Source organism: Coenobita brevimanus, chromosome 108, assembly GCF_032717465.1.
Source record: "Coenobita brevimanus isolate Jiangsu-jjx chromosome 108, ASM3271746v2, whole genome shotgun sequence".
NCBI classification, from domain to species: Eukaryota; Metazoa; Arthropoda; class Malacostraca; order Decapoda; family Coenobitidae; genus Coenobita; species Coenobita brevimanus.
In genome coordinates, this window is record NC_137061.1 from 5,495,521 (window position 1) to 5,510,805 (window position 15,285).

The 15,285-nt window shown below is 42.8% G+C and overlaps 1 protein-coding gene across 1 annotated transcript in view; it reads right to left on the reverse strand.

Annotated features, from left to right (window-relative positions):
* LOC145416941 (serine-protein kinase ATM-like) overlaps positions 1–15,285 on the reverse strand; it is a 505,436-nt gene that overhangs the window by 214,745 nt on the left and 275,406 nt on the right. The window contains exons 29-30 of the mRNA XM_080285796.1: positions 2,044–2,197; positions 18–137 (exon numbers count right to left, since the gene is read on the reverse strand). Of these exons, the coding sequence (XP_080141922.1) occupies positions 18–137; positions 2,044–2,197 (274 nt within the window). The remainder of the gene's footprint in view (positions 1–17; positions 138–2,043; positions 2,198–15,285) is intronic.

Genomic DNA, 15,285 nt, shown 5'->3' on the forward strand with positions numbered 1-15,285 from the left:
AAGTTCCTTCATCTTACCTTCTTCCTATTTGAAGATGCCAGACTGACCAAGAAATGTACCAGGCGATGTCCAAGTGATTCCTGACCAACTCCTCGCCATCTGTATAGTCTGTTCACTTGATTATGCTGTTTCTGCAGCTGTGGAGAGGAAAGAAAAAGTATTATATTACTGAACTTTCAAAACATGGTATAGGTGGGTCCCATTATCCGAATGGGATATATTCATGGAGGACTGCTCAGATACAGAAAACTCATATAACGGAATGAAAAAACAGGATTTCATGAAAACTTGTATAACAGAGTACAGTATATAACTTCTGGGAAAAATAGGATTAAGCTAACTGGTCATGCTTGCATCACCGAATTCGAGTTATCATTGATTTCTTGTACTGTATATCAGATGCTCGTATAACTGGACTCACTTGTACTATGAACTGTTTAAAAGGGAGATTTATACTGCACTTACATTTAGAAGTTGCTCAGTGCGGAGATACAACAGTTATAGCTCAAACTGGGCCATTTTGAAGTATACATGATTACTAGAGAGTTCAACAGTACATATAGTAAAGCCACTTTAAGATGGGCTACTTAGGGGGCAAGGGTGTCCATCATAACAGTTTATCCATCACATGGAAAACTTAAAATATGGTGCCAGAATTTGTTTATTACTTTTAGTATTTTTTTTACTGCATCCCGCTCTGGACATAGGTTTTAATAGCTCATTCCCTGAAGCCCAGCAGTTCTGCATATCATATACCTCCACATGTCACCACTATGGTGTTAAACCACCCATCCATATTGGTATATTAGTGACATTAAGGGGCACTTTTTTCATTTCTTTTATATATATATATATATATATATATATATATATATATATAGTGTGGTAGGTGGGGGCACTCACCATCCACTCACTTGATGTAGTGCTGCTCTCGGGTGTCTGCCCTTTCCTCTCCTCCATTTTTCTTTCCATCCATCCTCTTCTGTCTTTCTTTCCTCTTTCTTCTGCCTGCGGGTGACTTTACACTCCCTCTTGTGTCTTTCTTTCCTTCATTCTTTCCTCTTCCTTCTGCCTGTGGGTGACTCTACACTGAGTGACAAGCCAAATGGTTTCCTGTACACCAGGAAACCATTTACTATGCTGGGTGGTAACCATATAACCAAATTTTGGCTTCTGGTGGTTTAGTGGGTAATAAAGGTGCTCCAATCGGATTGAGCCGGTGAAGGTTTATATCCAAGGGATGGTTGGGGTTTATTGCTCACATAATGCCACTCAGGGATGAGTGAGGCTAGTCACTCTCATCTTAAATGCCAGGACCAACTTTCCTAGCCCCGGGCTCCTACGCTCCTCATGGGGCAATGTAGGATTGGATGATGAATGAAAATATATATATATATATATATATATATATATATCTATCTATCTATATAAGATTGGATGATGGATGGATGGATATATATATATATATATATATAGATATATATATATATATATATATATATATATATATATATATGTAGGATTAGATGATGGATGGATGGATATATATATATATATATATATATATATATATATATATATATATATATATATATATATATATATATATTTACAAATCAGCGGGTGTTATGCTAGATCAGTAAAGTCTAATTTTGTGAAATTCAACTCCTTTTAACTGTTCCCTGCCCTAGCTGGGATTCGATGTTTGTACAGTGAGGAAGTGGAGTTGTGTGGCTATATTGGTGTCACCACACGAAGGTGTCCTGCACCTACACCAACTGTGGTTGTTTTGTTGGATAAAATGTGGCTGTGGTTGCTGTGGCTGTGGTAAAAGTGGATGTGGTGGTTGCTATGGCAGTGGTAAAATGAGGTTGTGGTTGATGTGGTGGTTTGTGTAGCTGTGGAAAAGTGTGGCTGTGGTTACTGTGACTGTGGTAAAGTGAGGCTGTGATAGATCTGGCTGTGATAAAATGAGGCTGTGGTTGATGCAACTGTGGCAACATGAAGCTGTGATTGCTGTGGCTGTGGTTTATTATGCCTTACCATTTTAAGCAGGTGAGTGAGTCCCTGGGAATGGACTTGGTCAGGCTTGAGGGCAAGGAATGCCTCCACCTCCTCTTCTAATGTAAGATTTCCTCGCCACTCCTGCAGCAGCTGTCCATGTGTCGCTCGAAGTTCATTCAAACTTACAAATTCCCTGTTAAATATAAGAGTGAATGTCATCATGATCGTCATCCAATCCTTTTTGCTCCATAAAAAAATACGTAATAAACAGAGTTATTACACTAAACTCCCCTACCTTTCACAGATACAGTAAACCCTTGATATACTGAACCCTCTTTTAATAAATTTCAGTTTTAATGACAACCCTGAGCTGCCTGAACATTATGTTCATCTGACAAAGTTCGTTCGGTAAAAGAATGGATATGAGAGAAACACCAATCAGCATGGCATCCCTAAACACACCCACACCCACTCTATCTCTCTCTCTCTCCTCTGCATCCTGAAGAATGCAGCAAAAGTTCACATGTAATTTAGTAAATAGAGCATTTACTGAGAAAAAAGGAGATTTAGACGTACCTGTACATTACTATGTACCAGTGTATGGCTGAATGAAGCTCTTTATTTAACAATCTTTGTAAGGTAAAAGCCACAACGCCCCGGAAATTACCAAACAGCATGGTGTTCAACTTTAGTATCAAGGGTCTGGTACCAATTACTTCGTGATAGCGAGGGTTTACTGAACAGTGTTTGGCTGTTACCTATGGCTCATCTTGTCTCTTTCTCATCTGAGACCTAGTGTTTATCTCACCTCTAACCATTTTATGTGAATATTCATCCATAAACAGTGGTACAGGAAAATCAATTATCTTATGTGCAACATGCCAGAAAGATTTCTTTTTGTGAAGCGTCTCCAGCTGCTTTAGGTCATACTATGTATAGTGGCTCACAGACAGTGTAATGAAGTACTGTGTGTGTATATAAATTTTCAGATTGATATGTGCCATGCCTTTCCCACCAGTTTCCAGATTTTAAGTATTTTTCATCATGTCAATAAATACATTCTAACAAAGGTGTCTCAAGGTCAACCCTACATCTTCCTCTGGTCCCTTTAAAAAAAAAAAAAAAAAAAAAAAAAAAAAAAAAAATAGTGGTAAGTGGTGGCGACCATCATCCACTCACTTGATGTAGTGCTGCCTACTTCTTCCTTAGCCTTTATCATTCTTTTTCTGTGCCTGCCCTCCTCTCTTCCTATTTCTCCCATCTTTCCTGTCACTACTTATTGCTTTTCTTTCAGTTACAGGTGGCTTTACATTCAGTGACAAGCCAAATGGTTTTCTGTAAGCAAAGAAACCATTTACAATGATGGGTGGTAACCATATAACCAAACCATACGTGCTCCCTACGTGTCAAGTGGGTTGGTGGAAGGTTAGTGCCCCTCCCTGTAAAAACAAATAACACAGAGTAAAATGGCCACCCCGTACGGGATTATCGTGTCTGGCAATAGATAGATAGATACAGATAGATATCTATGTATATAGTATGTTACAGGCATACTGTGAAATCAGTCAATTCGTGAAATGCCTAGTCAATTCGTGAAACCAGTCTAAATTGGGATGGGTTAACTTAGGTTAGGTTAATTTAGGCTGAGGTTAGGTTAGGCTGGGATAACCTGGGTCAAGTTTAGGTTAGATGAGGCTAGGTTTGGTTAGGTGAAGTTAGGTTAGATTAGGTTACTTTAGGTGAACTTAAGTTATGTTAAGCTTTCATCTAAATTAACCTAACCTAACCTGACCAAACCCAGTGTAACATAATCTAACTTAACCTAAACTTAACCTAGATCATCCCAGCGTGACCTAACCGCAGCCTAAATTACCCTAACCTACATTAATCCACCTCAATTTAGACCCATTTCACAAACTGACTAGGCGTTCATTGATTTCACAGTCTGCCTGTAACATATATATATATATATATATATATATATATATAGTGGTAGGTGGTGGCAACCATCATCCACTCACTTGATGTAGTGTTGCCTACTTCTTCCTTAGCCTTTATCATTCTTTTTCTGTGCCTGCCCTCCTCTCTTCCTAATTCTCCCATCTTTCCTGTCACTTCTTATTGCTTTTCTTTCCTTTACTGGTGCTTTATATTGAGTGACAAGCCAAAGGGTTTCCTGTAAGCCAGGAAACCATTTACACCGCAGGGTGGAAACCATATAACCAAACCTTACGTGCTCCCTATGTGTCAACAAGTGGGTTGGTGGAGGGTTAGTGTCCCTTCCTGTAAAACAAATAACTCAAAGTCAAATGGCCACCCCTTATGGGATTATGGAATCTGGCAATATATATATATCCCTCTACTATCCGACGTAATAGAGCCAAAGGCATGTCCGGAAAATGGTCCCGTCCGGATAGTGGGCCCCTGCCTGCTGGACTGGTACTTCAGACCCTTACCCAGCCTAACTTTGAAAGCCACCTAAATAACTCCCTACCGGACATGCATACCATATTTGCCGGTGTATAGGGCCAACCTGTGTATAAGACTACCCTCGATATTTGCATACAAAATGTGGGTTTAGAGGTATACTCTGTGCATAAGACGACCCCCAACTCTTTAGATACTGAGAGCTTGCTACCCCAGTAACCCATCCTTTACCACTCTCCCCGCTGACAAATGAAGTGATACAGTACTACCAACACCTTGCTAAGCAACACAGCCTTTGGTCAGGTTTTTACCTTAAACCAGCTTCTGTGGGTTTCACATACTATCTAGGGTACAAGCGCCACCTCTGACATCTAAATGGGGTATACATTAAAGATTCCAGCATTATCTCATACTATATTAAAAACTTAAGATCATGTTAAGATGAATTTTATACATAAGGTTAATAAACACTTATATTTTATTAAAGTTCATCACATCAGCTTACAGTGGTTAAAAACCTTCAAAATTGGTATCATCCACATTTGACATCATCAGTTCATCAACTTCATCCTGGGCCAAAGTTTGCAGTTCTTCATCGTAAGGATCAAACTCTGGATTCAAAGGTGTAGCTTTGGCATCGGCTTCCTCTTCCTCATCTGTCCACAAAATATCATCTTCCGTGCCATCCATTGAATTGGAAATTCCACATTTCTTGAAAGCTTTGATGACTGTTTCCATACAAATATCATTCCATGCCTTGATAATAAAATCACACAGCACATCCAGACCTGGAGCACACATATTCCCACCTTTTGTATACGACTTTTTACCGCTGATCATCCACACGTTCCATTGCTCACGATGCGGTCCTTGAATGGTTTATTCAGACAGACATCAAGTGGTTGTAGAACTGAAGTTAATCTACCAGGAATAACAGCAACATCACTGTTGTTTCTTGCCACGTAGGTTTTTGTTCCCTCCATTAAATGACTTCTGAACATGTTCCATACTATCAGGCTAAGCTTTTCTAGCAAGCCACCAGGTTGCTTACACCACACATGCTCAATCCATAATTTCATTCCATATTCGTCCATCCAACCAGTGGTGACTCCACCGTGGTCCGATGTGCTGGGCTGTGGCTCGGAGGTGGAACGCCTGTCTTGGGGAGGCAGCAGTGTGGAGCCACGGCTGGGCAAAGCAGGGGTCACAGGCCTGAAAAAACTGTCAATGCTTGATTGACGTAAGGAAAGGCGATTCCGGCGACTGATGATGCGCTGCCTAAAAGCACACACTTCCTCCACAAGGCCCAGGGGCCCCATCTCCCTGTAGCAGTCCGGGTGTTCTAGGTAGTCGAGAACAAACTCAACGTGCTCCCGGAGTGCGCTCAGCTTGGGGATGGCTGGAGGAGTGGCACACTGAGAGGAGTCCACATCATTGTTGCTGTCCTCGTCGGAATCTTCAAGCTGGGTACTTGTACCAGCAACTGAAGATGCGATCTCGATATCAGGCATGATCTGTTACCCAGGATCGCCCTCATCATCATCCAATCACTCACGCACTTCGTCCACATCAACGTCGTCACCGGCTGCATGAAGACGTGCATGGAAGTCATCCACGTCAAAACCCAGAAAGTCGTGCACCACATCGGCTCCGAGAAGCAGACAAGACCAACCATTTTCCAGAGTCTTGACAGAGACTTCCCTCCATGCACTGGCCCAGTTGTAGATGGCTGACTTGATGATGTAGCGGTGAATGTTTTCCAGAGTCCGCTTCCCTTGCGTGTCCCGTCCCTCCCTGTGCTCATCCTCATCCACGAGAACAACCATCACCTCGTCCAGGAACTTCCGACGGTAGTCTCTTCGTTGCCACGATCACTCCTTGGTCCATTGGTTGGATGAGAGCAGCTGTATTAGGCGACAAAAATATGCAACTAATGTGGCCATTCTCAGCCACCAACTCCTTGTCGGATGGATTCGCAGGTGCATTGTCCAGAAGAAGGAGAGCCATTATCTGGTTGCAGAGGATTCCCAGTGTCTTTGTCCAGTAATGGATGACCTCCTTGACGAAGGAGATCTTGGCTGTGAACCAAGCCTTCACAGAATGGTACCACACGACACGAAGGACATCTATCACCCCACGAAGACACTGAGGCTGCTTTGCATGGCCGACAATAACAGGCTTGAGCCAGTGCATGCTGTTAGCAATGGCACAACACAATGCAGATATCTGTTGATTTGAGAGCTTGTGGTCAGGTACACGCCTCTCCCTCTCCTTGGCTAGAGTGTTCGTTGGCAACGAGCAATAGAATAGACCAGTTTCGTCACTGTTGTAGACTTCTTGTTGGTACCAAATTTGCGTGGAGCAGTTGATTTCTGCAAACCGGGGAGTGTACATAACCTTCCTCACCTCGTTGCATTTGGTCTTCGAAGAGAAGTCAGCCGTGTACTGGGTGAACTTGTTACGGGATTTCTTAATATCAAACAAGGTAGAGTGGGCCAGCTGAATTCACGGAGGATGAGTGACGTCGATCATCCCGTGTCCACCTTCTCCAATATCTCCCTCTTCTTCTCCAGAGTCAGAACCACTTGTTTCCTCTTCTCAGGTGGTGGGGCCATCACCAAACACACCAGGAAGAGGCAGCAGAGGAACAACAGGGCCTGCAGGAGATACGGCACCACCACAAAAGCAAGCATGTGGGTGGCCATGGTGAGGAGCATGCCCTCACGACGTTGGGTAGGCAGGAAATGGGGAGGAGGCAGTGTCGCCCTACCGGACGTCGGCAGAACTATGCAGCAAAACACAGCTGGTCCATGTCGCGTGTCAAGTTCAAATTACGGGTGAAAAAAAATAAAGGATTTTTTTGGCTTTTTTACATTTTTTGGCCATTTTTGGGTTCCGAAGGCCTGGGTCCAAAATGTCCAGACATTGGGAAGTCCAGATACTGGGCATCCGGATATTAAACAGATTACTATATATAGTACCCCTCCTAATTTTGGCACTGTTTTCAGGTCAATCTGCCAAATTTAGACATCAAAATACACATAATAATATCTAAGGTAATGCTAAACACCAAGGAAACCATGAAAAAAAAAAAAAAAAAAAAAATGAAAACCAGAAAACACCCTACCTATACACAACTGTATGTACAGTATCTATCTATCTATCTATTGCCAGACGCCTCAATCCTGTTTAGGGTGGCCACAAACAAATCGCCTCCAAGTCACCCTGTCCCCCGCCATTTCACTGCCCTGCTCCCAACTCACACCCCCCTCTCTCATATACCTCTCCACCCCATCCCTCCATCTCATCCTCGGCCTCCTCCTCCCTCTTCCCCCCTCCACCTCACTCACATACACTCTCTTCGTCAGTCTTTCACCCTCCATCCTCTCCACATGACCAAACCACCTCAGTGTGGTCCTCATAACGCTCCCTATCACATCCACATCAACACCACAACGCTCCTTTATATCCTCATTCGTCAGCCTATCTCTCCATGTGACTCCACAGGCTCCTCTTAAATAACTCATTTCCACTGCTCTCACTCTTGACTTGTGTCCTTCCAACAACGTCCAAGCTTCACTTCCGTACGTTAGAGTTGGTATCACAAAACTGTCATGTAGTAACTTTTTCACTTCCATGCTCACTTCCCTGTTTCTAATCACTGCTTTCAAAGAACCAGCAACCTTTCTTCCCTGCTGTACCCTTTCAAGCACTTCACCCTCCAAACCTCCATCCTTACTCATCACACTACCCAAGTACTTAAACGAACTCACATTTTCCAATTCCTCACCATCCAACCTCGCTGTACATTCACTGACTTCACCTCTCTCAAAGACCATCACTTTACTCTTCCCTACATTCACCTTCAGATTTCGTTTCTTACACACTCTCTCAAACTCATCCACCAAGCCTTGGAGCTTGGAGCTCCCCTTCGTCTTCACTCAACAACACAGTATCATCTGCAAACAACAGTACAGGGAGTTTCCAAACACTATCCTCTCTCACCAGGGCCACTCCAACATCCACTACCCTACCTTGTACCTCTTTTATTACCCCATCCATGTACAGATTGAACAACCATGGAGACATGACACATCCCTGTTTCAAACCAACTTTCAAAGAGAAAAATTCACTTAGTTCACCATCCACACGCACTGCAGCCTTCGCACCATCGTACATACTCTTCACAGCATTCAACAACTTCCCATCTACTCCATATATTCTTAACACTTTCCACAATCCTTGTCTATCCACCCTGTCATATGCTTTCTCCAAATCCATGAAAGCCGCATACAACTTCTTTCCCTTCTCTAGAAACTTTTCCACTAAAGATCTAAAGATGAATATCTGATCTACACAACCTCTTCCCTTCCTAAAGCCTCCCTGTTCTTCTCCAACTAATTTCTCTGTTCTTTCTCTAACTCTGTCAATAAGTATCCTACCATACACTTTTCCTATTATACTAAGAAGACAAATGCCCCTATGATTACCACACACTTCTTTTTCCCCTTTTCCTTTGTACAAGGGAATAATTATACCTGACTTCCAATCCTCCGGGACTCTACCTTCCTCCCAGGCTAATCTGCACATCTTCCACATCCATTCTACTACTACCTCTCCCCCATGCTTCAGCATTTCACCACATACTCCATCAATTCCTGGGGCTTTCCCAGATTTAACTTTCTTCATTGCTTCCACAACTTCTATCCTACTGATTTCTTCCTGTCTTCTCATCTCCCTCCTTCTCCCAGCCATTCCCCAGCCACTTATACTCACATTACTTCCATCCTCTACGTTCAACAATTCCTTAAAGTGTTCTCTCCATCTGCTCACTTTTTCTCCCTTCTCCACTAGTAATCTACCATTTTTATCTTTCACTCCCCTGCTAACTTCAATTCCACCCTGTCTTACTCTTTTCACCTCTTTCCAGAACATTTTCTTACAGTCCCTCCACTTTACACTCAAATTCCTTCCAAATTCCTCATCCACTCTCTTCTTACTCTCTCTTACTAATCTTTTCACCTCTCTCTTTCTTTCTACAAATAACTCTCTCTTCCGCCTCTCAACTTCTTCTACGCCCCTATTTCTCATCCATTCATTGTATGCTTTCTTCTTTTGTGCCACAGCCTGTTTCACCTCTTCAGTCCACCACGCTGTTCCTTGCACCCCCCTCCGTCTTCTCTTTCTTCCACACACCACATCACATGCTGCACATATTTCTTCTGTAAATATGCTACACACACCTTCCACGTCTCCCATCTGCTCCAATTCATATTTGCCCAATCGTTCCTCCACTTCTCTCTTATACTCTGCCTTTTTCTCATCCTCTTGTAACCTTTCCACTCTCCTTGCAACTACTCCTTCCTCTCGTCTTTCCCTTCTTCTATTCCTCCATTCTAATTGGACCTTGATTCTGGCCACCACCAAGTAGTGGTCAGAAAGTCCACTCCCCCAACCCCTATAAACTCTTGCATCCATTACACATCTTCGCATCCTTTCATCCACACACACATAATCAATCATTGCCTTCCTTTCATTCAGTTCACCACCCACTCTTCTCATCACTCGCCATGTATACCTGTGGATCATTTTATGCCTGAAGAGGGTATTGGCTATCACCAACCCCCTCCCAGCATAAATGTCCACTAACGCACTCCCATTCTCATCTATCTCAGCAGGCACACCCCACTCACCAACTATTCCATCCACCTTCACATTCCCAACTTTACCATTCATATCACCAATCAAAAACACTCTCTCATTCCTTCCAAACTTTTCCATGCACACTTCTACATTTGTCCAGAACTCTTCTCTCACTCTTCTAGCACGATCTTGCGTTGGCGCATACACACACACAATCGCCCACATTTGTATTCCAACTTTCAACTTTACCCACACAAACCTTGACCCAACTGATCCATACTGTCTTATGCTCTTCTTCCATCTTTTACTCACAACTATACATACTCCTTCCTTCGCCCTCTCATTCTCACCTACTCCTGCACATATACCCCATCCATACTCCCATTCTCTCACACTTTCTCCTCTCCATTTTGTTTCACTTATTCCACATACATCCACTTTCGCACCCTCAAGCACCTGGACAATCTCTCTCTCTTTCACCTCATCATTCACTCCTCTTACATGTACAGTAGCCCTCCTAATTTTGGCACTGTTTTCACATCAATCTGCCATAATTAGACATAAAAACATACTGTACATAGGAATATCCAAAGTAATGCTAAAGAACAAGAAAACCATTAAAAAAAAAAAAAACACCCTACCTATACACTGGTGTATGTACAGTACCCCTCCTAATTTTAGCACTGTTTTCAAGTCAATCTGCAGCATTTGGACATCAAAACACACATAGGATTATCCCTATTAATGCTATACACCAAGGAAACAATGCATCAACAACAAAAATCCACAAAAAAAACTCAGGGCAGTTGGAAAATCAGTTGCCTGAAACCGGTGATAGCTGCTTCCGGACCACATAAAAAATTCCATGGCCAAATATGCCACTGAACATTGGTATAAAAGTATACCATCATCTTCGCTGGTGCTTATACTATAAGATAAGCTAATAAACAGGTAGAAAACAGATGAGTAAAAGTACAAAAATGCAGTAAAAATAAATAGTGATCAAGAGTAAAACTTACCTTCATATAATTTTCCATCATTCAAGTGTAAAATTTTGAATGCACTGTCTATGCAGAATTTCATGAGCTTTCTTTTGCTCAATTTGGAATTTCAATACGACCAACAGTATTCGAACAAATCACAAATAGCTTTAAAAATTCACGAGCCAGTGCTCTCAGCGTTAAGGAGGGGAGTGACTGATGGAGTGAGGGGGGGGGGGAAGCCGGTAGGGTATGAAGGACGGATGGGAGGGGGGGAAAAACAAGCCCTTGGGCAAGATTTTCACCCTTCTGTCGTGAGGTAGACGGGCGCTTTTAGTGTACATTTTTTTTTTTTTTTAATGCAAGGAAGAAGGAACCAAAGGCTGCGAGCCCGCAATTATGGTTCCTTCCAAGAGAAAAACAAAATACAAAAGAAAGCCAAATTCAAGATCCGATCATTCACTGTGTTTGAAAGACCGGAGATCATAGGAAGCAGGAAATACAGACAGAGGGAGACAGTTCCAGAGCTGACCTGTTGCATAAATGAAGGACTGAGAGTAATGGTTAACTTTTGCATTAGAGAGTTGGACAGAAAAGTTTGCTGCTAGACAGGTGCTACGCACCCGTTGTAGAGGTGGAGGAATGCATGTAGACAGTTCAGAGGAACAGTGACCATTGAAGTATCGATAGAAAAGAGATAAAGATGCAACAGTGCGACGAAGGGACGGAGGTTGAAGGGAGTCAGTAAGAGGAGGAGAGTTAATGAGATGAAAAGCCTTTGACTCCACCCTATTGAGAAGAGCTGTATGTGGGGAGTCTCCCCACACATGAGAGTTGTATTCCACACAGGGGCGGATAAAACCCCCGTATAGAGTCAACAATTGTGCGGAGATAAAGAAGGAACGGAGTCGGCTTAGCATACCTAATCTCTTGGAAGCAGAAATTACAAGAGATGTAATATGATCTTTCCAAGATAAGTCCCAAGTAAATGAAACCCCAAGCATGTTCAAGGATGATGCAGGATTAAGCTGAATAATATTAAACATTAGTGGGTATACCTGTGGAAGATTTTGTCAGGCTGATAGGTGTAAAAACTGAGTTTCAGATGCATTAAAAACAACAAGATTAGTTTTACCTCAGTCAGAGATACAAGTCAAGTCAGACATTAGGTTTGCCATAGCCTCATCCCTTGTTTGTTGAAGTAAATGCTGAGAAGGATGTTGCGGGAACCGAAGGGAAAGGGGAAGGGTGGAGTCATCAGCATATGAGTGGATAGGGTTAGATGTACACCTTAGAAGGTCATTGATGAATAAAAGGAAGAGAGTTGGTGATAGGACAGAGTCCTAAGGAACACCACTGTTGATATAGGAGAAGAATGATGGCTGTCTACAACAGTGGCTATAGAATGACCAGAAAGGCAGCTGCTTGTTGAAGGCACAGATAGGAGGATAGAAACCCTAAGAGGGCAGTTTGGAAATTAAAGATTTATGCCAGACTCGATCAAAGGCCTTGGAGATGTCAAATGCAATGGCAAAGCTTTTGCCAAAGTCCCGAAAGGAGGATGACCAGGAGTCTGAAAGGTAAGTGAGCTGATCGCCAGTGGAGCATCCCTGATGGAACCCATACTGACAATCAGAAAGAAGGTTGTGATAGGAAAGATGCTTTAAAATTTTTCTATTAAGAATTGACTCAAAAACTTTTGAGATACAGGATGTTAAAGCAATTGGATGATAGTTAGAGGGTTGGGAGTGGTCACCCTTCTTTGGGACTGGCTGAATGAGAGCAAACTTCCAGCAAGAAGGAAAGGTACAAGTTGAAATACAAAGGCAAAAGAGTTTACCTACGTAGAGTTTAAGCACAGAAGCACAATTCTTGAGAACAACAGGAGGGACTCCATCAGGCCCATATGCCTTATTAGTATTGAGGCCTGTGATGGCAGAAAATACATCAGCTGAAGAAATTTTAATGTCAGCCACGAGGAAGTCAGAGGGGGGAAGTGATGGAGGAACAGCACCGGAATCGTCTAAGGTGGAATTGGAGGAGAAAGTCTGTGCGAAGAGATCTGCTTTATCAGTAGAAGAAATAGCTACAGGGCCATCAGAAGAGAAAAGAGGAGGGAAGGATGATGAGGTAAAGTTGTTAGAAAGGTTTTTGGCAAGATGCCAGAAGAAGCGGGAAGAATTCGAGTTGGTGAGTTGAGAGCATTTAGTATGAATGAAATTATTTTTGGCACAGCAAAGAACAGACTTAGCACGATTCCGGGCAGAAACGTATAAAAGATGTAATTCAGGGATGGGTTGGCTCCGGTACCTTTTATAGGCCCTATCTTTGTTGTGGACAGAATTAGAACAAGCATGATTAAACCAAGGCTTGTGGTCTGCTGGATGTGTGGTGGCCATTCAGTAACATAACTCCTGGTGACTGGGTGACTTTGGACATTCAGTAGAGGGGCAGACGGCCACTGTCATCAAAACTGTGCTCTGTGTTTGATGCGTGGTGGCAATTGGGAAAGACTGTGCCTAGTGGCCGCATGACTTTGGACATTCGGTGGGATGAGTGCAGATGTTTTGACACCGCTTGTGCGTTACAGTTGTATTACTGTACTTGGGCGCTGGAGCTTCGTTGGAAGTGATCAGGCAAGCGAGCGGCTTTAACCAAGTGCAGGGGCGGACAGACACATTAGCTCTGGTTGTGAGTTACAGCTTATTTCCCGCTCACGACTCAAGCCCAAAAGCCATGATACAGAATGTTTGAACATGTCGCCTTGCAGGCCGAAGTTCTCGGGGACTTTTAGGGCCAGATAATGGCATGTAAATTTGGATAATGGTTTAACAGAGCCAAGATCTGGTATCCAGATAATAAACAGGTCCGGATACTGCAGGTCCGGATAAATGAGGGATTACTGTATCCATGGAAATCCCTCAATTATCCAGACATAATAGAGTCAAAGGCAAGTACGGGTAGTGGCAACACCCGGATAATGAACACTATTCCCCTACCATATCAAGACCCTACCAATACTCAGCCTCCAACCTATACCTAACACATTTGTACAGTACCCTTCCTTGCTTTGGCAGTGTTTTCTGGTCATTCTGCAATACTTTGACATCAAAACATACACAGGATTATACAAAATAATTTTCAGCACCAAGAAAACCATGAAGAAAAAACAGGATTATACAAAATAATTTTCAGCACCAAGAAAACCATGAAGAAAAAAAAAAAAAAAATGAAAACCACAAAACACCCTATCTACACACTACCACACTACTGTGTGGTAGGTGGGGGCACCCATCATCCACCCACTTAGTGTAGTGATACCCTGTTTCTGGGGTAGCTCTACACTAAGTGGCAACCCAAATGATTTCCTGTAAACCAAGAAAGCATTTACAATGCTGGGTGGTAACCTTATAACCAACCAACACGTGTTCCCTACAAGACCCTACCCGCAAAACAACTGACCAAAAATACGAACAAGAAGCCTCGGACCAGGCCTGACCAAAAGGAGATGACTAAGGACTGAACAAAGGACTTGATACGGATAGCTACATGGAACGTAAGGGTGCAAATGATGAGGTGAAAGAAAGAGAGATTGTCCAGGTGCTGGAAGGTGCGAAAGTGGATGTATGCGGACTAACTGAAACTAAATGGAATGATGCGAATATGAAAGAATGGGAGTATGGATGGGGTATATGCGTGAGAGTAGGTGAGAATGTGAGGGCAAAAGAAGGAGTGTTTATTGTTGTGAGTAACAGATGGAATGAGACTATAAGAGAGTATGGATCAGTAGGCTCAAGGATTGTGTGGGTAAGAGTGAAAGTTGGACTACAAATGTGGGCAATAGTGTGCAAGTATGCATCAATGTAAGATCGTGCAAGCAAAGTGAGAGAAGAGTTCTGGGCAAATGTGGAACAGTGCTTGGAAAAGCTTGAAAGGAATGAGAGAATGTTTTTGATTGGAGATATGAATGGAAAAGTAGGGAATGTGAAGGTGGATGGAGTAGTTGGTGAGTGGCGTGTGCCTGCAGAGATGGATGAGAATGGCAGAGCTTTAGTGGACATTTGTGCCAGGAGGGGGTTGGTGATAGCTAATACCTTCTTCAGGCACAAAATGATCCATAGGAATACGTGGCGAGTAATGAGAAGGGTAGATGGTGAGCCGAATGAACAGAAGGCAATGATTGATTATGTGTGTGTGGATGAAAAGATGAGAAGGTGGGTAATGGATGCAA